Genomic DNA, 24,670 nt, shown 5'->3' with positions numbered 1-24,670 from the left:
ATCTTCTATAGACCCAGAGTATGTTAAAAAAAAAAAAAAGAAAAAAGGAAAGGGGTTTGGGAACACCCAGCTTTTACATGGAGTCTTTTAAGAAGGCAGGAAGGTGTTGAGAATAAGTCAGTCTGGGGTCTGGGGTGGGGAGGCAATGACCCTAACTCTGCTTATCCTTAAGGTGTTCTCATGTTGGAGAGACCTCCACCCCCAGCCCCACTCTTCCTGGCTTCCTAACTGATTGTCTGCTTCTCCACTTTGATTTTTTTTTTTTAAATAAACCATTTTGGGAGGCACTCTAATTGACTTGAGCAAACAGCAGGGCTAAAATCTGATCCCTGAGCTTTGTCAACCTGCACAGTGCGGACAGCCTCCGGGAACCTGCTCCATTCACTTCTCTCTGGTGCTGGTAGTGGTGGTGGGTGGTGGGGAGTCGTCGTAGGATGAGCTCTGTCCCCGGGTCCAGTGGTGCCCAAGCTCCCGCGGAATCAGGTTCTATAATCTGGGTCCTTGGATGACATTCGCTGGCAGTGCCCTTCTCCCCTGAGCCTTTCACTCCCCAGAGGCACCCAAAGCAGCCGAGTTAGGAGAGAGAGGATGAATAGGGGGCAACCTGTGAATGAGCTTCCATCACAATCAGATTTTGTGGTTTATAGAAAGTAGCATTTTTCTTATTTTAGTGGGAAAAAGTGGAGGGAAATGAGAGCTGTAGATTTTACTTAATTAAAAATAAACTAACTTCCTAAATTTTATTTCTCCGAAATGGACTTTAATTTTTGTCGTTCAGTTTTCAGCTGACTAAAGAGATTGACCTAGGACATCCACACTATCTTCTCCTGGGAGTCTTTATTGTTTCCAGCCTGGGAGAAGGAGGCCAGGCATGGGGCTGGGTTCTCCAGGGAATGTCCCACTTCTTCATGGAGAGGGGCTCTGATAGGTAACATTTTAAAGTCAACAACAAAGACAAATACCTTGTTTAACTTCAATGTCCTTGAAGTCCTGAGCATTTTACTGATTACCGTAGTCAATAGTGGCTTTTAGGGCGGAGAAGAATAAATCTTTGTGATGTGTTGTAAGTTGCAGTATCCGCATGACAACTTTGAACTCGAGTTATGTGGGATGGTAGTTCCTTTTAAACTCATTTCTTGATGAGGAAGGAGACCTGTTTTGCAGGGTAAATTAATATTGATGGAATTAAGGATTTTTGTGTGCCAAAGTCACATTTAAATATCTTTGCAAAAGTAGATGGTAGACACAAGCTGTAAACTGCTTGGGCAAGAGAAAGAATAGAAAGTCTCGCTAGTACACACAATCTTCAAATAAAACTATTTGAATATTTACTTCAAAAATTGATTCAGAAATGCTCCTGAATGAAAGCCAGATTGTAACATTTAAACATAAAAACTCTAAACAGGAGATCTTCTTTAAAAGTCTACTTAAAAGTACATAATACATACATATCTCATTTTAGATAATTTGTTCATATTTAACTGATTCAAGGGGAAGTAATAGAGATTGCAACCATTTAGTATAAAGACTTTTTTTTCTAATTACTAGGTTTAAGTTAGTTGTGAACTTCAGAAAACTAAGCAAATAGCAAAATGACAAATACAATTTAAACAGATTGCATGAATTAAAATTTTAGTGTAGGAAAATAGGAAATACTTTTATTTACCATTGGAACAATCTTAGTAATTTTCTGAATCTATAAAATATCAACCATCTGTAGAAATTTTGTAGATTGAAGCAATCAGACTCACTTTGAGATCATAATATTTTAGTGTTTGGCCCCTGTGGCATGAAAATCAAACATTTGTCTCTGCTTATTAATCTTAGTGCCTACCCCCCACCCCAGGAGACCTGAGTCATTTTCTAATTAACTGGCAAAAGTGCCCAAGAACAGTATTTCTAATTTCATTTGTCTTTTTTATTGAGGAAAGGGAAAGCTGGCAGATAGGGCAAATACTTTCAAAAAATTACTTGAGATAAAAGTGAAAAAGGCAGCCTCCCCATGTCCAGGGATATTTGCAGGTTGGGGCGGGGGTCATGACCACTGTTAATATTGCACGAGTTGCTGGGGTTTGGCAAGTGGCACGTTGTAATTATGATGGATTTCAGTTTTGAAAAACTTGGGAACAGCCGGAAAAGAGGGGTCAGGGGACCCAAACCGACCTCCCCACGGCTCATCTCAACTCTGAGGTTCTTGGAGACAGAAGGCAGATGATTCGGGCCGGGCTTCCAGCTCTGTCTCCGATTTCCCTGGGGTCTGCGTCGGGCGCGCCCAGGGCTGCAGAAGTATGGGGCAAGTAAATGGTCAGCAGCTCGATCGCGTGGACAACAGCCGGCTCCCGGCTGGACGGCTGAGCAGAAAGCCGGTGGGGAAGGGAGCGGGGTGGCGGGGAGCCGTGGGGAGGGCGGGCGCGGCGCGACCTCACCGGCCTCTCGTCCCGCAGACCTGCTGGAGGACCTGCCGGAGAGCCGCGAGTGTGTGAACTGCGGCTCCATCCAGACGCCGCTGTGGCGGCGGGACGGCACCGGCCACTACTTGTGCAACGCCTGCGGCCTCTACAGCAAGATGAACGGCCTCAGCCGGCCCCTCATCAAGCCGCAGAAGCGCGTGGTGAGTGCGAGCGCCGCCCTCCCCTGCGGCGCGGCCCGGAGCGGCGCTCTTCGCGCGGGGCCCCGGGTCTCCCCGCCCGGCCTGCCGGGCCGCACCGCACCTGTCCCCGCGGGGGCGCCCGGGGCGTGCCGAGCGCAGGGCCCGCGGGACTCTCGGTTCCCCAGTCATTTCATCATCCCGAAACCAGCGGCCGGGGGACAAAGGCAGCCTCCTGCCCAAATTTGCATGTAGAGAATGACGTTCTTAAATGGCGGGATAAAAGGGAAGGTGTAGTGTGCTTCCATCTTTTCAAAGTACAAAATCCCCCTGTATTTACATATCTCTAGGCGTCCTTGTAAATGCACTGAAAAAATTCCGAAAGGAGACTCAAGAAATTAGTAACGATGGTAACCTCTGAGGAGAAAAACTGAGTATACTTCCCCAGGTCAGGTGAGGGAAGGAGTTTTTCTTCCCTGTAGACCCTGGTCTGGTTTGGATTTTATTCTTGAAAAAAACACGCTTGTTTGTAACACCCCCTCAAATGGAATACGGCAGCAAGGAACCCACCCTCCCTTTCTCCCCACATCCTTTGATTCTATGCCGTCTACCTCTGGTTCCCTTCCACCTCTTCTCCTAGTCAGACTAGTTTTAGCTCCAAATTCCATCCGTCTTTTGGATTGTCCTTGAGTCTGGTGAAAAATTTGTTTACTCTAACCTTTGTTATTTTGAAATCTGGCTGTTCAGAGAACTACATAGAACTTGAGAAAAAATGCAGTCTCCATGTTTTTCTCAAGTAGACGATTTTCACCATCCCCACACGTTTTAAAGTGTGGGAATTCTGATTTTCTTCAGGCATTAATCTCTTATTGTCATGTGTGTTTTTTAGAAGGAGAGGGTATTTAGTGCTCTAGTGTTTAGAGAAAATAAATGAAAGCTTCCACAAGCCCCACTGTAAGGCTAACATTTGTTTAGCCCAGCTCTCATACTCTAATACCTTTTAAAGTAAAATATTTTACAGTTAGATGCCAGACATCTTAAGTATCCAAGTAATTTATTTAATTGTTATACTCTAATTAGCAGGAACAAACGCTGCACATGTTGTTTGTGTTAAATAGATTAGAGTGAAATTGCATCACAATGTAAGTCTGACACCTTAAAGAGAAGCAATTAGTTTTATGGTTGTTTTGTTTTTAATGCATTTAAAATAAAGTGGCCGAGGTTAATTTAATGAGTGTATGTGCCTTAGACTTGTTATAGCCTCCCACAGCTTAAACTTCTCTTCAAAGGGCATCTTTAACTTCAGTACTTGACTCCCTATAGTTTTTATTTTTCTTACATGCATCATATTAAAAAAGAAAAAGTGCTAGCCGGAAAATATTCCAAGGAAGTTCCTTGTTTTCATATATTAGCTAGTGTATGAACAATGAAACTGATTCTTATTTTTTTGGAAAGGCACATTGAGCTGAGTACTAACTAGCTGAGCTTGGAAAGGTAATATTTTCTCGAGATTGAGCAAAAACTGGCAGAATAGGAGCCATTTAGGTTCTAGTGGCATTATAAACTTGATCTAGTAACATCCATATTTAGATCGTGGTGTGAGTTTTGTGCACTTACAGTAAAAAAAAAACAAAACACCTCAGTTTTTAACATCTCTGAGTCTATTAGTTTTCCTTCTGTGTGGCAGGTGTCTGGGCAGTGACCAAGGTCAGCCAATGTGCTTTGTAAATGGGTTATAAATGATACCAATTGAAGGGTGTGTCTATCAATTACTTCTCCTTGTGAGCTTCTTATTTATGGTTTTGCTGGATCTAGGTTAGTTCTCAGAAATAGAATATTGAACCGAAGTTTGTTTAGCCAGCAATACAGAACCAATCACTGTGAATTTGAACCTGTAATACATTGCAAAATAAGAGATTTATGGTGTAACTTGAATTCCTTGTCAGTGATGAATATAACTGAGATCGCTTGTTACAAGGAACTTTTATAACCCACTCACCTTCATTTCACATGTTTATGGGGACTGACTTCACTTATGATCTGCAGTTGACTGTCATAAAGCCCTTTGTTATAATGGCAAATTCTGATAACAAGTTTGCCTCACATTGGCTCCAAATTCCACTGGAAACTGTCATAAATGACCTGTTTATAAAATGAAGACCTTCCTGTCCCTAGTTTACTGATTTCACATTTATGAAGAGACAGGAGTGTTCTCCTGGGAAATTATTTTCTTTTAACCATAAAGGCTGGGGCTGGGGGAAGGAAATAAAGAAGTCCTGGTGTGTACTTTTTTTTTTTTTTTAATGTTTTCATCATTTTAACAAAGCAATTCCCCCAAATAGTTCTGTTAGCTAGGCATGCTCATTTCAACCAAAAATGTGGTAGTGTTAAGAGGCTGCCTAGTCTACCTTTGGTTTTATAGCTTGTCTGTAAAGGTAATGTTGCAGTAATATTGACAGGATGTGAATTGTAAATGCAAAATTCAATTTTAGTTTTTAAATCTGCCAACAAAGAATTTGGAAATCTGTCTTTTAACCTGAATGTTCAATAGATGCTCAATCTATATTTTTGTTTTCCATTCTTTATATTTTCTTAAATTAATCATAATGGCTGACTTCCCTGATTCTGTATCTTTCAACTTGCTTTGGTCCCTGGATTTTCCCCATAGTCATGGCACAATTTTTAGTTGCCTGGCTAGGTAATTTAAAGACAAATTTAGATTTTTGCCACTATAGGCAGAAATTTATCCTAGCTTAAATTCCCCCTCTTTATAATTCACACATAATAATTTAGAGGAAATAAATTCCATTTAAGGATGTTATGGGTATAAAGGGAACAGGGAAATCAGAGTGACAATGCCAGGCTGTTGGTCTTTTCTGATAATACCATTTAACCCTTTGAGCGAAAGTTGAGTACTATACTGACAGTAATAAAATATAGCAGTATCACCATATATAAGACAATGTCAGCACTAACACCATGTCGTAAAATTTGCATTTCCTTTGTAAAATGGATAATACAGAAATTCAGGCAATAGGCGGTCATGATAATTAATGAGATGTATTAAATATATTTTACAAAAATTTTGTGCATTTTCCAAAATCCATTTCTATTAATACATATCAGCCCTTCTACAATTTCTGGTTTATTCCTCTGCAAATATCTGAGAACTGATTATCTCAGTTTTCAGATTAGGTGGGGACTCCCCTAAGTCATTTAACACATTGGCAGGCAGTTTTTGACTGCATTTCCTTACCCTTATATCTCAGGCCTCTGACAACTGTGTGGTGCGTGCAGTCATTGGCAACATTGTGACTGCTGTAATCTATGCTAATAGGCTGGAGCAAGTCAAACGTATACATTGGATGGAGCACTCTATGGTCCAGAAAGGGCAACCTAATTACACTTCAACTTTTTTCTCAGGGAACCTCTTATTTGTAATAACCAGGTACATGCTTGTTGATGGCAGAGACGAGACATGGTGATGTATGTAGCATATGCATACAAACCACTTGTATCTGTACACTTAACTTTCTTCTGCTGCTTTCTAGCCTTCCTCCCGGCGGCTTGGATTGTCCTGTGCCAACTGTCACACCACAACCACCACTTTGTGGCGCAGAAACGCTGAGGGTGAACCCGTGTGCAATGCTTGTGGACTCTACATGAAACTCCATGGGGTGCGCTGCATACTCTCTCTGTTCATGTGTATACGTGTCTGGTGTCTTGTTTGTACATGGTTTCAGTTAAAATAAAATCAAAGGAGAGGGCATGAAGATGAAAAATCTGATATTCTATATGAACTTTTGTGAATTTAGGGTCCTGTTAATTATAATAGAAACTATTATCTTACATACTAGTAAGAAACAAACAAAATGCTGCCAATTAAACTTTCGCACATCCAGAGTAGGACATCCCAATTTTAGAAATACCAAAATGTGGGAAATGTATATTTTAGAATTGATAACATGGTATTAACCCCTTAAAAAGTAGTACATTTAAGAAGAAAAAAAGTATGGAACAAACTAGAAGTGCACTAGTTTATATCTTAAAGTTAAACTAGTTTGTATCTTAAAATTTTGAATATAATCAAATACTTTATACAAAAAGTAATAATATATTTGACACTTATAGTTGGCACAAGGATAGCACAGGATATTATAAATACATCAGTTTTAAAAAAGAAAAATAACCTTGGTATATGTAAGAAAAACAATACATGATCTCTTTGAAATAAAAGTATGTATTCAGTGGTTTTACTCTGTAATTGAAGTTATTTAAAACAATAAACATTAAGTTGAAGGAATACATTCTCCCTGGCAAATCACCCCATTTTTTTCTGGAGGAATCTCTGCATTTGATGGGGAAAGTGTAGTCTTTGTGCAGCTGAAATCTATGAAGTGTGTATAAAAATTGGATTGAAATTTATGCCAAGTTCTTTTAAATGAGGGCTTTCAGTACTGATGTTGGGTCTTTAGTTAGTTTGGTTTTTCTTCAATATATTTATTAAACTTATGGCCTATGTGAAATTTTTTAGGTGCCTCGACCGCTTGCTATGAAAAAAGAGGGAATTCAAACCAGGAAACGAAAACCTAAGAACATAAATAAGTCAAAAGCTTGCTCTGGTAAATATAACAAAATGCTATTTGACTGTAAAGTATTTGCCAACCTTAGCAGTTGAGTATATGTGTATTTATGAGGTCAATTTTGACTATTGCAGGTAATAGCAATAATTCTGTTCCCATGACTCCAACTTCCACCTCTTCTAACTCCGATGATTGCAGCAAAAATACTTCCCCTACAACACAACCGACAGCTTCGGGGGTAAGTGTATAGACTCTTTCTAAGCTGGAGAGTTGGTATATTATCTCAAATTTTATCTTATCTGGTAGTACAATAATCTAAACCAACAGTTCAGTGTAGGTAGCTGATACCTAAGAATAGTTTTTAGAGGAAATTACATTTAATTGTCAACAAAATGACAAACTTAAGTACTTTACAAACCTCTTAATTAAGAGCTACGTCATTTTTTTATGGTTAAATTGACCCAAGTAAAAGCAAGAAGTTTTGGTTTGAAGTGCTTTAAATTGTTTTATTTCCTGGTTTTTATCTGTGTTGATACCTATATTTGTCTGTCTATCTATATATATATTTCTAATATAGATCAGAAAAAGTACCAGCTCAGTGGTTTCATATATCCCAGTGTCCATGACATTCAGATTGCTTTTGTTTGTCCTGTCATCTCCAGCCTTCTTTTCCTCTCTTTTCTTTTCTCTTCTCTTCCTTCCTTTTTTTTTTTTAAATCTACCCAAAGCAAAGTGCATCACAATGCGTCACGTGCTGCTGTATTCACAGATCTTCCCCTAACTGTCCTGCTGGGCTAGACAGCATTGCCTTCTTCTAATGCACCCTAATTGTACCCAGGCCTACCTCAACCTTGCGACCTGCCTGTAAGCAATTCGCTTTGTGAGTGATTTATGCAGAGGACAAGGATGCCAGCCAGGCTCTTTGTGAAGATCACAGACTTAGTTTCAGTAAAACTGATTGAAACTCAGTTTTTCTCAAGTGAAGAGCAGTTTCCCACCCTCATGTTTCCCAAATTTACCTGGAATGTCCTTTAGAAATGACCCGGCCTCACCCGGGTCCTCAGGGATACCCAGGGTGGGACCTGGGCGGGTGCCCCAGGTGATTCGTAGGATTACACTGAGACTAGTTTAGGACGAAACATCAGCATTACAATCCCTACATACTTAGTAATTGTTTTCCACAATTAATTTTGCATTATTTCTGGTACTTTGAAATACTACGGATTCCTGGGCCCCACCTTGGGTTTTCTGAGTCAGAGCCTCTGGGGGTGGGGCTTGGAAATTTGTGCTGCAGGTAAAATTAAACTGCTGCTCTCAAGGTGTCTTTGAACTAGGAACCGTAGATTTTCGTCATTATTTTTACTGGCTTAAACAAAGAAAAATTAAGCATTAAATTTTTTTAAAAGAACTGTTTAAAACTATATTTGATATTGTTATTTGCCCTCTGACTCAAACCCTTGGGCTTTTTCCTTCATGAATGAGACGTTTTTCGGAGTTTCACAAGGCAAAAAAACCTTTCTGTTTCTGTTTGTTGCAGACACATGTTCTTAAAGAACGTGTCTATTCTTTTTAAAGGTGGACTCTGGTGAATGACGGTTTTACAGGAGAGTAAGATGTAACTTTAAGGATCTAAAATGGTAAATAAAACAGTTACTTGTGAGGAACTGAAAAGATCAACATTATTTTAAAATCTTCTTGATTATGCTCTAAGCCCTCAGAAGCAGTTATCTAGCTTAAATGAAGCAAAACAGTGCAGTATTGTGGTTTTCCAGAGTGTTGATCAGCCAGGGTTTTGGTCTCGGCTTCAGTGTCTGTCTGAAATGTGGACTGCCAGCTCGGTGATACAGTCCAGCCTTAGCATGGCAAAAGCTAAATCTGAATGATAAACGGCGAAGAAATAGAGATATTTGCCCAACAATGGGCTTTGGAACCATAGTGGGTGGAGTCTGTTTTGCTCTCTTGGTTTTGTGATGTAAAATTTCAAAATTGGCTATTTGCAAGTCTGATCAGTTTTGCCCTCCAGGGGAGGAAAAGTGCAAAGGCAGTGATGGGGTCTGGCCCGGGCCTGTCTGGTAGGGGACCTCAGGAGTTCTGCAGCTGGTCCTAGGGCAACTTTGGTGTCCGGGCATCTCTCACTCAGGACCCAGTAAGCCAGAGGCGGCTGGCTGGCCAGAGCCTTCGGGGGAATGCTCAGTTCCCTACTAGAGGCCAGGAGGCAAGGCAATTTTAGTATTAAAAAAAAAAAAAACTTTAAAAAGTACTTTAGAGATTGGGGGAGTCGGAGAACAGTTCCCTACAAGGTCTTTTACTGCAGGTTCCCTGTCACTCCCAGAGCCCGGGCAGCCTCCACAGGAGCAGCTGTGTGAGCTGCAGACAGGGAGGCAGTTCTCCGAGTCCAGGTGGCCTCCCTCTGAAATGCTTTTCTTGAAACACCGGGGTTGGGGTGGGGGGGTTGGAGGATTGCCTTCCCTCTTTTCCTCCCTCCGGGGATCCAGCCCTCCTGGCCTGGCTGGCACCGGGGCTAGTGGGTTTTCTGCCGTCGGTGAGCCCATCCTGGATGTCTCCCTCCATCAGTGCCTACCTGATGTGGTTGTGGTGGGAACCAGGCCTACCTGGCAATCTGCTGGCTGCCTTCGGAAACTGTCCCCCTCCAAGAATAATTATAGTAGACTCAGTGGTTTCCCCGGGGGTGCCAGTGTGTGTCCTTTGGTTGGTCCCTTGGCACTTTTCAGAGCCTTCTCTGGGCCGGTGGATTCCTTGTGGTCAGCATGGCAGCTGAGGAGCCGTGGGGCAGAAGCATTTGTGAAAGGCGTTCTGTTGACAAAAGATGTTTCATTTTCTCATTTTGGGTCCCAGTTTATGACATTGGAGGGCAGCTGACTGCTTGCTTATGGGATTCTGTGAGGTGTCATAGGTGAGGGGCTGTTATATCCACGTGGCAAGGTTGTATCTGGGACGCAGTAGGAGGTGCCTTCTTCAGCGTGGCAGTTAAGCTTCCTGTGATGACGGTCTGTCCTGCTGATCTCCAGCGGCCCCTGTGACTGGAAGTTAGTAGTGCAGGGTTGTCTTAGGTTAATAGGGACAACCAGCTACAAAACAAAGGGCAATCTTTGACATACTCCCAGGGGAACAAGGAAACTGGGGTCACACGTTCTATGTAGAGATGTTTAAGTGGCAACATAGCTGCTCCTCCACCTTTTCCTTAATGATTGTGAGTTACTGCACAGAAGTCGGAGACTGTTGCGGCATAGGATCACACTTGCTCTTTTAATTCCTCTCTTGGAAGTCAGCTTAGGAGATCACCAGGAGGCGTTTCCAGCAGGCTTCTTCTAAGCCCTGATGGCCCTGCCCTGCCTTGCATGTGGGTGTATTCAGTGGTGGTACCAGGTCAGCATGTAGCCTGGTTCCGAGCAAGTCTGGCAGGGCCTGAGTGTACTGGAGGAAGGCACTGAGAGTGGGGGCTCCAGGGCTCCCTCCCCAGCAGGAGTGAAGGTGTGGACAGGACTCCTAGGACACAGTGTTCTTCCAGAACAAATGTCTAAGTGCCATGAAAATCATTTTTGCACTGCTCTGAAGCCTCATTTCGTTGACTTTTTGGCATTTCTTCTCTTTACGTGCTTTTACTCCTCTGCGTTTTTTAAAAACTAGACCTCTGTCTTATTCCTTCTGGTGGTCATCAGGTTGCTAACTCAGCTCCCTTGTGACTCAGTTTCTGGGTTGCAGGCTGTGCAGGTGTAGGTTCTGGGGGCAGCTGGGAGGGCAGCTTCCTGGGTGAGAACAGGAAGACCTGCTGCTGCTCCTGCACAGCCTGGTGTTAAAGTAGCCCCCGTCTTGCTCCTTTGGAATTCTTTTTTTTAAGTTGCAATAAGTGATTTATTTGCTTTCGTTTATATAGTATTTGCTATTCATTGGACCTTATTACTTTTCATTTTTTCCTTATTTTTTTCTGTATTGATTAGAAACTTAATCAGTTTCTTGTATGGGAAGTCTTTGTGTTAAGAAATACGCTGAACTTAATTTTTGATAGAGTTGATTAATTTTTGTGACTTTTGAGCTTAAAGATAAATTTCCCCAGAATAATCTTTCTGTCTAAAATTTTCTTTCATGTGTAGATTTACTGAAAAATGACCCAAATACACACCAGATTTTCTTTGGTATTTATATTCTCTATGGATTATAAGAATATTTACATCTTTCATTGAATTCCATTTATTGACTGAGTTATATTCTACAGTGTTCATTGTTATTATTCTTAGGAGGCAAATATGGTAACATTCTATTTCCAAATAAGGTTTAATAAGTAGTCTCTATATTCCTATCCCTCTTACGACAAGTAACTAAAATTTTATAAAACTAGAGGATACTTCACACACATACATGTATATAAAAAACTTGTATATATAGTTACATATGTATGTAAAATAATGTATATAAGCTTTCTAACTTAATGCCCCACTTTTAAAGGTAAAAGGTATTTTTCTTAATTTCCTTTGGGACAGGAAGGCTTAATCTGGTGGTAAAATGAGCAGTAAGGCAATGTCTCAGAATAAGAAGTCACTGAGCATAATTTGCCTTCCTAAAAGTAGTTCTATAATTATTTAACAGAAATTAAAACCCACTTAAGTTTGTATTAAAACTGCAAATATGTTGACGTTATCATTAAATATGTAATGTTGAAATAGACGGAGGTGAACTATTTCTGACTAGCCCTTGCCTTATGGTCATTGTTCCATTTAAGAAGTATTGGGCCGTGGGAGGCCCTGTTTACCATTGAGTAAAACAAGGTTCTGGATGTTGGATTGTTCCTAACATAGGTAGTGGTAGTGGTAGTGGTGGGGCACCTACGTAGAGACAGTTCTTACTGCTGCTCAGATTTGGAAGTGCTTTAAAATGAGCAACGAAGTGGGGAGCTGTGAATTGTGACTGCAGAGCTGGGAATGGCTTCACAGAGGAGAGGACATTTGGATTGGTTGAGTGGGGTGTTTGCAGGGGAAAAACTGGGATAGGTGTCTCTAGGAAGGAGAAGAACATGGGCAGCTATGATACTTCAGGGACATAATTTTAGGAATTCAGTATGGCTGGACTGTAGGGTGTAAAAAGCCAAAGGCAGGAGATGAGGTGGATAAATTAGATGTAAGGCAGATAATTAAAGCTGTTTGAAGTCAATATTAAGTCAGCCTTAAGTAGGATCCACACTACATTCATTTCTAAAAGATGGTCTTTCTCTAACACCCAGTGCAGTGATGAATGTGTTTTTGCTACGCTATGGTCCAACAATTAAAACATTCTTAACTGGGAGTGTTTTGATTGTTGATGCCAGCAAATGCTAGCATGCTCCTGTTTCTACATTTTACAAGCAGGGTTTCCTCTCACAATAAGTAAGGAAAACTACTTCCTCCGAGCTGGTGATGTGTCCTGACCTCAGGACTTAGAATGTTTAGTTTCTTGGTCCCCAGGGCTCCTCGGGGCAAGATGGTTTCAGGGTGGCTGCCTGGTGACACTTGAATGGAAACGTCTTAGGGATGATGTGTTAGTGATAGGAATTCTTTCCCTCACCTTTGTGGTTTGTTGTTGGTGACAGATAGCTTCCACAAAGAGAGGCAGGCGTCCTTAGACTGAGACCCAGACCTCATCTCAGATTCCTCTCTGGTTCTCTGCTTTTCGGCAGCCCCTACCCATTTTTGGTCAGTTTCTTGATGTTAAGTAGGTATCTTCATTCCTGCCTCATTTATCCTTCTGGGACACTGTGTGCCTAGCCAGACCTGCTTCCCTTCTTCAGTCACTGCTTGGTAATAACCTTATTCAGTGATCTTGTCAGGAGAAATACCACTGAGCTGCATGGTGCTAAATCTTGTACTAGAAGCAGTCTGAAATAGTTAAGTGCTTATAGCCGGCGGGCAGTGATTTAGGGACTGAGCCTTGTTGGGATATCTGGATATCTTTGTAAGGCCTTCTGAAGAAGAGTTGAGTACTTGTGCAGGTTAACATTTAAAATTCTTTTTATAGATTTTATTTTATATGTTAATATTTGCATCCTATGATAAAAGTTGGAAAACATCACTTGAGTCACATAGCTTATATCTATGAGCACATTTATATCCTATTGTCTTTTTCTCCGAGTAGTTGAATCACTTTGGATTTACTATGACATTATGATTGGTCACAAAATAGCTTCTATTATTAACTAAAGGAACATTCACAAAGCATCTACATATGGACAAGTTGCTTTCACTCAGAGGAACTTGAATGTGAAGAGAAGATTCCAGAGGCTGCTGGAGTAGGAACAGAAGTTTCTGCTTAACTCTTACCTTGACTCTTCCACACACGCCTGTAGGGTTCCCGAGCGCCAGGCACTAGTGGATTCGTCTCTAGATGAATCATTATGGTGCTTTCGGGGAGTTTTCTCCCTTTCCCGTACTTTCTCATTTATAAGACAGTGGATGTAGGAAAGCAGGAAATCAGCTTCTGTCAAGTACCTTTTCCATGCCTGGTGTTTGATGTGCCTTTTCTCTTTTACTCCCAATTGTCACTCTACAAATGAGGTGTTTTGCTTCCAATTTCTACGTGGTGGAGAGAGACTCGGTAATAGGCCCAAGATTATGTATTGAATTAAGAAACGTGACTTGGATTTGGACCCAAGTCTGGCAGATGCAGAGCCAGTGTTTTTATCACTATGGCACACTGGATTTAATATGTGAGAGTATATGTGATATTGAAGTCTCTAGAGAGAAGAAATAACATTTTCTTAAATAAATCTAATTTGGTTAGTAATATCAGCATCAAAGAAGGCCAGGAAAATAGCTCCAGAGAAGTGATCTGCTCATAAGGAAATATATAAGGCACATTATATAAATTTTCTTGTTAAACATTATACTTAGTCAATAAAATGTAGTCCTAAGACTTGTGTTAGTCAAGTAATAGGAAAAATAATAGGCAGTAAAATTTAACTGTTATGTGCCTAGTGTGATGAGAGTCTCTCTTAAAATATGAAATACAAGATTATAGTGCTAAAGTCCTTCTAGTGGTGTGATTTAAACCCATACACAGTGAGTGCTAAGTTAGTTGGAACTTTCAGAATGTCCAAATTGCTTTCACTTTAATTTTTAAAAAATCATTAAAAAAGCATTTCTTAAGAAGCAAATGTCCATTTGTTTTTCCCAGAGTTTATAGTCCAAGATACTTTTTTCTAAATGAATTTAAAAAGGCATTAATCTCCCAACAGGGTCTGTGAGAGAGCTGCAGTTAGGTATTATTATTGCCTCATTTATAAACCAGGACCCGGAGTGACTCCATAAGGTCACCAAACCAGCCCGTGTTGCAGCCGCGGCTGGAACCGACGTCTCCCACCGCTCCCAGGGAGTCGACCAATCATCACGGTTATTAATATCCCACTTGCCACTTGCTGCAAGCCATGAACATAAATATTTTGTTGGCATTTTATCTTCACGCTCCTTACGTGCCAGGCTCCCTTTCTTTCTTCTTTCGCAGCCCTTCCTAATAACTCACTCACGTTCCTGTCTGACCACATCGGCCCTCGCCGTGGAAGTCACACGTCACCCTGGCAGGGAACGCTGAAGCATGTGGAGTTCACATACTTTCATTTTGATCTGGAGGCCTTTTCTAGACTTCCCTCTTTTTTTTCCTTGTGTGTGTGCACGCGTGCATATGTCCTGAAGGATGGTGAGGAGTGGTTAGAAATACCTTGTGCTATATTAATATCCAATGACTCCGTGTGTGTATATATATATATTAGGAAACAGCAAAACTGTATTGCTCTTTAAATAGCTTATAACATATATGCCTACCCAATTTGTCACAGGACTGTGGTTTATTTAATAAGTGACTCATCACAATCTGAAAGCCAGAATGCTAGGTAAAGACTAAATGTAGGCAGAGTGTCACTCTTTTCATATGGCCTCGGGTTAGAAGACTTCATCTCAGAACACAATTTTTCTTTGCTGATTATGGATGCTTTGCAGTTCCCCCACCCTTCCCTCTAAAAGAATATACAAAATTGTCACAAACCATGAAATAATGTTACGGGAAAACAGGGCCAAATTTAAGAAATCTGGCTTAGAATGCTCTGAAATGTTATTGCTAAATGAATCTTCGAAGAAAATGAATTCCTTTACTGGAACAAAAGTAATTTATTATGCATTTCATGGGTGTCTGCCAAAGGAGTTACTAGCAATATGAAGATCTAATGGATATGAATTAAATACAATCTGTTAGCTCTGTGTTCAGACCTATCTGTTAATTTTCTCTGAAATTTTAATAATTTTAAAAAGCATCTTCAAAGACAGGTGTTGATGTAAGCGATCATTCATAATTCAGCTCTCTACTATACCAGGGCCAGTATTTAAGAGTTTGTGAGCCAGAGCACGAAGAGATTATTTTATTGACCACAGATTTTAAGAAAGATTTGAGCAAATAACAGGTATTGATTTCAGTGTCCTGTTGAAGTCTCTTGAGTATACAATTCGAAGTTATTATCTGACGATGTTTAAATGACAGTTTACTTAGGGTGCTGCCCCTTTGGTGGTTGTTAGCATGGCATGGTTTCACCAGAGCTGGTGCACATGCTTCACAATCCTAGTTTTATCCTATTAAACACAAATACTTTTCATTTAAAGCTCTCATTAAGTTTAGTCACTTGATTCATGGTGAAGCCTGAATATGGTCTGAAGTTTATTCTGGGGGTTCACGGATTAGCAGCTGGAAGGAAACAGCCAGGCAGCCGGGCGCTAGCTCCAGCTTTGTGTGTGACTAGCAAGCCGCCAAGGTTTTGTAAAGCCTCTGTTTTCCCGCTTCTACTAAAGGGGAAAAATAATTCCTACCATCTGGTCCTCTTAGGAGTATTGTGTAGCATAAGTGGGAGATGCCTGCAGACCTCTTTGAAGCTCAAGTAGAAAAGCACTATTTAAATATGACCTTGGAAGCTAATAGCGATGTGCTTTATTCACATGGCATTTTTTTTATCCCAAGACATTAGAAATAAATCCTAACTCTCCTAATGGGGGAGATTTAGAGATGTAGAACTATTGTGTTAACAATGTAACCATATTTAAATACTTTTATTTCCCTGAAAGCGACAATTTTTCATACATTATGATTCTTAGCATTTTCATGATGCTTTCTTGTGAGTGCTGCTTAGTTCTTGGACCACGGTGTTAGGCTGCTTGTCCAATTTCCTAAAAAGCCAGTTTTTAAAAGTTAAGATCATAATCAACCAGGTTTTAAATCTTGCGTCTTAATTTGACTAGAGTAGAGGCATGCATTCATTTTAGAAGATAAACTTTTTCTATAGCACACTAATGACTTCAAGTTGTGGGACAAACCCTTTCCCCTGTAATTTATATATGTGCATCAGTATTTTACTGATAGTCCAGAGTACTTAGAAACTTTGGGCCATGCCTGTCTGTCTCACAACATGCCTGCTGTCTGAGTGTGTACAGACGCATAAAGCAGTTTGCTTCTTTGTCCAGAGTAGATGGTGTGTGTAGACAAGTTCTTCCTCCTTGAAAAGGGCAGCATCTCGGGAATGGCTACAACCTGGCTGGCTCAGGCCCAGAAGGGGCAAGGGGGTCATGGGGGCATTCCTCAGTAAGGAATTTGCTAAATTACAAAAAAATAAACCATTCTGCTAAACACTGAGTTAGGTCATCAGCTGAGGTGACCGTGACTCTCCCTTCTTGAGCTTTATTGAGCCGTTATGGGAGATTTCGAGGGTTTTGTTGTGATTGATGGTTTTCACATGTCCTGGGGGAGACAGAACCTCTGTGCGTTTGTGTATCTTCCTGTGTCACCTCCTCAACTCTCATTGGGTCACTTTTGTGTATGGTCCTGTTACCTTCATCCAAACTGAAATGGCCGTGGTTTTTAGAGTGGAAGTTAGGGTTTATCTGAAAGTGTTTCTCCTGTGTTGGAACTTTTGCACAGTTCTTAATTTTACTTTTAAGGAAGGCTGCTATCAGGCACTGTCAGGGTCTAACCTAGAGGTTATGAAAGCAGACAAGAGGGCTTTGGCAGAGAGGGACGGCTGGCTTCCCCTCACACAGTCACACAAGGAAAAGCCGTAACCACAACTTACTTAGATGTGTAGGAAGGACAGATCAGAGGCCATGGAAGCTGACAGCCCGAATTCAAGCTAAGGAGACAGTGTAATCGTCTTCAAAGTCCTGGGCTCTGGGAATGATCACACTCACCCCCAGCCTGCCTGGGGTGCCACGTTTTGTTTCTCCAGATCGAGGCTGCACTGAGAGATTACAGCATGGTGGACCAAGCACACACCAGCCAGCTCTTCTTGTTTTATTTTGTTTGTTTTCTTCTTCAAAAATGAAATTTATAATTCATAAGCCTGAGAACCTTTATTCTTCTGGGAAGGCTGTGTCCTTTAAGGTTTTCCTTTGCTGGGATATATTGATTGCCTTTCCAGAGCTGCTGTGTGGGTATCGTGGGGGGCTGTCTCTGGGCCTGTCTATGATGGAAAATGACAAGTAAAGGAAAAGAAAAGGACTAACATTGTCGGTGAGCCCACTCTGAGCCGGACACTGCTGGGCACTGACTCCAGGAGTTCGTTGTCAGAAATCTTTGAGCTTCCAGATACAGGTCCAAAAATGAGCAAAGGCTTATAGTTACAGGAAAAAAAGAGGAGCTGTGCTACTTCCCAGGCTGGTGGATATTTTCCATGGCCACGTCTGCTGCAACATATTGTCCCTGAAGTCATTTATTCCTTCAGGAGGCCAGTTTCCAGCCCACTGCTCTGGATCTCCCACCTAACCTGCCCTGGCCTGCTCTCAGCACTAAGCCCGGGCTGGGTCTGGTGCTGATAACACATTCTTTCAACAGGAAGTGCCTCCATTTTCAGTGTCTGGGGGAGGGTGGAGGCCCATAAGCTGTGAGTGGAAACACAGAACAGATTTCTGCTCCACCCTCACATTGCACTTTGATCCGGGAAAGAGCCAGGACCTCCGCCTGCCCGAGCCGCCTCTGAAAGAAGGAAGGATGGTTCAACTGTGGGCGTTCGAAGCACCCTCCTCTGTTTTTGAACGTCCCGGGGATTAAGCTGATGGTGATTTAGGTTGCTGACCTGCCTGCTCTGGCTGCGTTGGGATGTCTGCGATCTGATCCTTTCAGGGATTTAACTAGATGTGGGAAAACCTTAATCAGTTGACATTTAAATTTGTCTTTGTATATGTATGTGTGTGTATACTGGGTCTAGGGGCATAATAAGTCATCTCTGATTTTTCTCCCCAAATTAAACTGACTCTCAAGAGGTAGCTCTTGAATATCCCCAGTGAGGGAAAGGCACTTAAGATGCACAATGTGACAGGCCAGGTTTCTTGAGGAGAGTGGTGGTGCCCATTCTAGACTTCTGCAGTTACAGTGCCAGTTTCAAGAGCACAAGATACGCTAAACCCCTCTGTGTACCGTGCTTGGTGTTCTCTCGTGCCTGGAGCCTGGTTTCATGTAACGGCGAGGGGCTGACTTCAGGGGTGCGTCGGGGGAGGGGGCCCTTCCAATCCTCCCTCCACTCTGATTATTTACTATTTTTCATGCTACTTTATGCCTCTGTCCAGGCTGACTCATCTCTCAAGGGCTGGTTCCTCACGTTTCTGGTGCTAATGTCTTCTGCCCTTCCCCAGAGTGAGACTGCACTGTGCCGTTCAAGTAAAAAGTTCACAAGCAAAGTACAGACGGCTGATAGGTTGGGCCCTCTCACATGGTGCCCTTGTCCCCCACCCCCCACCTGGGTCCCCTTGAAATACTTCTGCATGTGCATGGGTCAGTTGTAATTATGACCTAGTTAGAATTTATATCCTGCTGTTTTTCACTCAACATTGCCCTACAGGATTTTTTCCATTTTGCTGCATGATCTTATTATTTTTAATAATTGCATAATAGTTCGTTGAGCGGATGTCCCTTGCTTTCCCAAACCATCCCCATTTTATGAGACATTAGATTATTTCCATGGTTTCCATTATTATAAGTAACCCTGCAATGGATATCTTTCCCTCCCTGTGAATTCTTTCCTTATAACCCATTTCCAGAAGTGAAATTACCGAGTTAAGTAGGGTATAAAGTTCTTGATGGCTGTGCTGACTGCCTTCTAAGGCGTGTACCAGAATATGGCCCCACCATCCAGGGATGGGGGAACTGGGGTCATCAGTCCCATCAAATCTCATCAGCTCTCATCATGATGATATCATTGTGTATCGTGACATAAAATTTAAATTATTTTTTATTGAGTTATGATGACACAGAAAAATAAATGCTACACGTTGTAGCATTTCATGCTTAAATAGTATAACACCACTTAAAAATAAGGTTCTCAAACCTTGGGCACCAGTGCTTATTGTATTTTTTTCTGACAGACTCAGATGTTGCAACCTCAAACGAGCTGCTGTTTTTTTGGGAGTTCATCACTCATGTAAATTGGGGTTTGCCTGCCATATAGCTGGACTATTTTTTTTTTTGTCTGAACAAAGAAGACAATAGGTACTTAAACAGTAGCTTTTGGGACTGTAGTTTAGGTGCAAGAATAATGTTCAAGGTGGTAAGATTTCTTTAATGTGGCTGATTTGAAAAATGGTCAGTGAGCCCTTAGGGCTGTGGAAGCGCCTGGCTTTCTCTTCGTGAAGGGCTGTCAGTAACGATTAGGAGAAGGTCATCATTGAGGTGGTTTCCACTTAATTCTGGATAAGTTCTTAGGGCTGCCCCCACTCAGTGATGGTGGCAACTCACCTGGTGAAGGATGACACTGGGGACATTCAGTTAGGTCCACGCTCCTTCCTCTTCACCATGATAACACATTTCTAATAGTAGCGTGTATGGATCTAGTCTCTACTGTCTTCAGACACTTTTGCAAGGGCTTTACATATACTATCTAATTTAATTCTTGCAACAACCTGTTCCTGACATAGGTGCCTCTTTATGTCCATTTTCTAGGTGAGGAAGCTGAGGCACAGAAAGTTAGATCAGGCCTTTTGGTTCCCTCTTCCAGATTCTCTTCTGACTCGTTGCTTAATAAAATATCTTTCGCTTTCAGCTGTCTTGTCTCATGAACAGGACTCCCTGCATCCTGCATACTTCCAGTTCTGAACACCCCTTCCTCACCGGTAGCAGTAGGCTTCCATTTATGGGATGTTTAACATGGCAAGGCATTCTGACGCTTCTGCAACAAAGACAGCTCACTTAATTGTCACAAACGTACTTGAGGTAGGGCTGGTTTCCCAAGGAGGTGACCACATTGGTGGGTGGCTGAACCAGGGTAGAATCTGAAAGCCCAAGCTGGTCCCTTGGCCCCCGGGGAATCCTTTTCCCTCTGCGATTTCTTTTCTAGTTTCTTGTTCCACCCACCTCCCTGCCTCAGACACTCATCTCTCATGGTAACTGTTGAGTGGTCTTACTTTCAAGAGTGTGTGTGTCTGGGTTCCCCACACAACCTAAGGGCTCCTCTGGGAAGCTATTGTCTCGGGGGCTCACAGCCCCCATACCCAGCATTCCCCGTGGCTGACGGCAGACCCCTCTGCTAGCTCGGCCCTTCTGGCCATTTGAGGTGGGCTGCTTTCTGGACCATTCCAGGCACCCTCTCCATTTCAGAAAAGAGCACTTGCTGTGATGAAGTCAGATTTAGTCAGATAAATGCATGTGCTTCTAGGGGGGCTAGGTGGGTCATACAAAGTGGGTCTGACATTAATCATTTATAAGGGAGCTCATGCTTCTGGTTATATGATAGCTCTTTTCTAAAACAAAGACTTTTTTTGATTGAGTATCATCCATCCTTTTGTTTATTTCCCTGGGGGTTAAATCTAGATCTATGCTGAGTTTGCTTACAGTAGAAGTTCTAGGCTAAAGGTAATCCGCATGTTTATACCAGGATTGTTTTATCTATTTCAGAATTTTCACAAGTATCTTTATTAAATTTTAGACATCTCAATGAGTTTGTGAAACTTGCTTTTTTAAGGCACCCAAAGCCCCACGGTTTAAGTCTTTAAGTTTGTGTTATTTAAAAAAGTTTGGGGGCAGGGTACAGTTGTTGCTGGACTTTCACAAACCTTCACTTTTGCTAGGAAAGGGGAGGACTGGTTACCTGTGGCGCTGCTGGAGTTGGTCTGTCTAGCTGAGAGGAAGTTAGGATGGCAGACAGGAAGTTCCATGGTCAGACCTCCCGAAATCCTGCCTCCCAGCCCCATGCAGTTATTGTGAGGATTAGACAGAAAAGCAGATCTTCTCCGGGAAAGCTCAGGACGACATTTCCTTCCAGGCCCCTGAGTGGAGCGGTGGAGGCTCTGTGAACCTTCTGTTCAGTTTGCTCCATGTCTGGTGCCGTGTTTCTCTGAAGTGGATGTAGCATCAGTTTGGCCAGATAGATGGATGTTTTAAGGATTTAATGGGATTGTGTATGTAAAAAAGGAATGCTTTGAGAAGTACAAGATGTTCTACCTGTGTCAAAAAACAAGTATCTGATAGTTTATGGACTGGAACCCTGAAGGCTTGGAAGAAATGGTGAACTTCAGAGCTTTTAGAAGGGGAAAAAAAGCATGATTAAAAAGTATGTGACTATGATAGATTTTTTAAAAAGTCAAATGCAACTGTTTTCTCAAACCATAGTCTAAACATGATTTTAGTTATTTTGGTTTGATTCTGCTAAATTATATCATGTTTTCTATTTGGCCTTTCTTGTTTGGATGGAAGGAATGAATGAAATGAGGAAAGTGACCTTTTGCTTCGAGAAATAATTGCCACAATCATGACAGATATAGGATGTTAGCATTTTCCTTGCCACGTGGTCTGCTTGAATCATGGCCTGTTCCTCTTGGGAAGAATTCAAGCCTGTGTATGCATGGGTTAATTTTCCATGAAGTCAGTGCTCAAAAATTTCATTTATCAGGCCTTGCTGAACTGTGTATCTTTCCTTCTTAGACTGTGATGGAATTGCTGAGCCTCGTGGTTCTGCTGTGTGTGTGTGCACAGGGCTCTGCATTTTCTCTTTTGAAATGATTAGATTGTGTGGGCATCCTTAAGGCCTGTTTACCTACGTGGTGTGGTTTGTTTCACTGTCAGGATCTGAGCGTTTGGCACTTTTACGAACAGGCTCCCTCCAGTTCCCCTTTCCTACCTGTATTCAGCTGTGCATCCTGCTGGGTGGTTACTGCCACGAGTTAATAACGTTAACAGGAGGATGTTTCAAAGAGCTGCACTGACCAGGGTTAGGTCAGTGGCACTGCTCCACCCAGTGAGCAGCTCCGCCGGCTGCACCAGCATCTCACTTGTCTCCAAGCATTGACCTAGCAGAAGCCAGCCGCTTGACACATTTATCAGTAACTGTCTCCCCTTCTCTTTCTCCTTCTCTCGGTCCCCCTCTTCCACCAGGCAGGCGCCTCGGTGATGTCTGGTGCGGGGGAGAGCGCTAATCCCGAGAACAGCAGCGAGCTCAAGTACTCAGGTCAAGATGGGCTGTACATAGGCGTCAGCCTGGCCTCACCGGCCGAAGTCACATCGTCGGTGAGACAGGATTCTTGGTGCGCCCTAGCCCTGGCCTGAGCCCACTGCGGGAGCAGGAGGACGCGCCACAGCCGGCATCACCACAGCCGATGTTGACAAGCAGTCCAGGCTGGGCCCGGGATGCCGACGGGACGTTCTTCTCTGACACATGATTTTCGTGCCTTTATTTGAAAGAGATGTATCTCCTGAGGGGCTTGCTCTGCCTTATCACCCAGGCCCCGTCCTGAAGACCAGGGAGAAGATGGACCACTTCTGGGGAAGGGCCGCAGCAGCCCCCTCCCATGGCCACAGCCGCTTCCAGACTGCCTGTTTCTGGGCTGGCCAGGGGATTCAATGTCTACTTCCAGAAACCGGGACTAGGACCAGGGCTTTGCCTGCTGAGGAATATTGAGAGATTTTTTAAACACAGGTTTTATGTGTATTGCCGCAAATCATGTGCTTCTTCTGATCGGTATTGGTTATTCCAGAATTTCTTCATACCTTTTCCACCCCTGATTTCACATGTGTTCACGGAGAAGACCATTGGCTTGGTACACACCTCCGGAGGCTGAGTCGGTTCACGAAGTCTCTTGTCAAAAGGATCACTCAGTTTGCAAGACTGCATCGTGACTGTAACATACACTGTGACTGACGTTTCTCAAAGTTCATATCGTGTGACTGACCCAAAGTCAGTCGGAATTTGTAAACAGGGTAGCAAACAAGATATTTTTCTTCCATGTATACAATAATTTTTTTAAAAAGTGCAATTTGCGTTGCAGCAATCAGTGTTAAATCATTTGCGTAAGATTTAACAACATTTTTTATAATGAATGTAAACATTTTAACTTAATGGTACTTAAATAATTTAAAAGAAAAAATGTAAACTTAGACATTCTTACACTTCTTTTACAACTACATCCCATTTCTGTATTTCCCATTGTGAAAAGAAAAATATTTCAAGAACAAATCTTCTCTCAGGTAAATTGCCTTTATCCATTTGTTAAGATTTTTTATACAAGAACACCAGTATCTCCCCTTTATCTTACTGTGGAATATGTGCTGGAAAAGTGGCAACAGAACTTTACTACCTAACAGATAACATTTGTAAATACTCTAGGCATCTGTACACACTATGATGAAGTCTCTATAGTGTGACTAACCCACGGGCAGGTTGGTTTACGTTAATTTTTTTTTTAAATGGGATGTGCTATGGAAACCTATTTCACCAGAGTTTTAAAAATAAAAAGGGTATTGTTTTGTCTTCTGTACAGTGAATTCCTTCCCTTATCGTTTCATTTTGATACTGTATGTGGCTATAGATATTCATATAAAACAAGTGCATGTGATGTTTGCAAATTGCCTTATGGCTTTCCTTTCAATGAATTGTCCTTTTGGAGCTGTTTTATGCCTTGGTTCATTTGAAGTTGACACATGGAGTGAAGTTATCACTTTCAACTTACATTGGGGACAATTTATAGACGTGAAAAGGACCCAACAGTATATGACATCTGAGAGGAAAAGCATTCTGTTTAGGATCAATCCTTAAAAATATTTTAAAAGTCAGGCGTTTCTTTCCCTCTGAATGAAATATCCTCTGTGGCCCGGAAACAGAATGGTTTCCTTTCTAGTTCTTGGATTTTATAAAGCACTGTGAAGTCTCAAAGCTCCTCTGAGGTTGAAGTCTTTACACTCAGCAGAAGATGTAAAATGATTTGAACGGCCTCTTTGTATTCTCTGCGTTGCTGCATGGATTTCAGGAAATCAGGAGGCTGTTTCACAGACAAAATGGTGGCATTTCATTTTGGCTCCCTAACATGGAGTGTTTTTCATGTCCTGATTACAGCCCCTCTATGGGGTCCAGTATGAATCAAGGGAAGAGAAGTCTTCCTCTGGGATTGGGTGGTGCTGGGAGCCAGACCCGGGCTGAGGGGTGTGTGTGTGTGTGTGTCTGGGGATGTCACTGAAGCTCTTGCACCCTGACACCCTGTGGTGGGCTAGGACGACAGAGAAGAGG

General features: G+C 42.1%; 1 protein-coding gene across 3 annotated transcripts in view; it reads left to right on the top strand.

Annotated features, from left to right (window-relative positions):
* The window catches only part of GATA6 (GATA binding protein 6), a 28,474-nt gene extending 4,550 nt beyond the window's left edge, over positions 1–23,924 (top strand). For 2 of the 3 annotated variants that reach the window (XM_031439083.2, XM_064481546.1), the window contains exons 3-7: positions 2,445–2,611; positions 6,139–6,264; positions 7,122–7,209; positions 7,305–7,408; positions 22,546–23,924. In XM_031439083.2, the coding sequence (XP_031294943.2) occupies positions 2,445–2,611; positions 6,139–6,264; positions 7,122–7,209; positions 7,305–7,408; positions 22,546–22,716 (656 nt within the window). In that variant the 3' untranslated portion in view covers positions 22,717–23,924. The remainder of the gene's footprint in view (positions 1–2,444; positions 2,612–6,138; positions 6,265–7,121; positions 7,210–7,304; positions 7,409–22,545) is intronic. The other variant, XM_064481547.1, reaches the window with a different exon arrangement.
* The last annotated feature ends 746 nt before the right edge of the window (positions 23,925–24,670 follow it).

Source organism: Camelus dromedarius, chromosome 32, assembly GCF_036321535.1.
Source record: "Camelus dromedarius isolate mCamDro1 chromosome 32, mCamDro1.pat, whole genome shotgun sequence".
Lineage (NCBI taxonomy): Eukaryota > Metazoa > Chordata > Mammalia > Artiodactyla > Camelidae > Camelus > Camelus dromedarius.
Note: the sequence above shows the minus strand (reverse complement) of the source record. Positions and strands in the feature narration are given on the sequence as shown.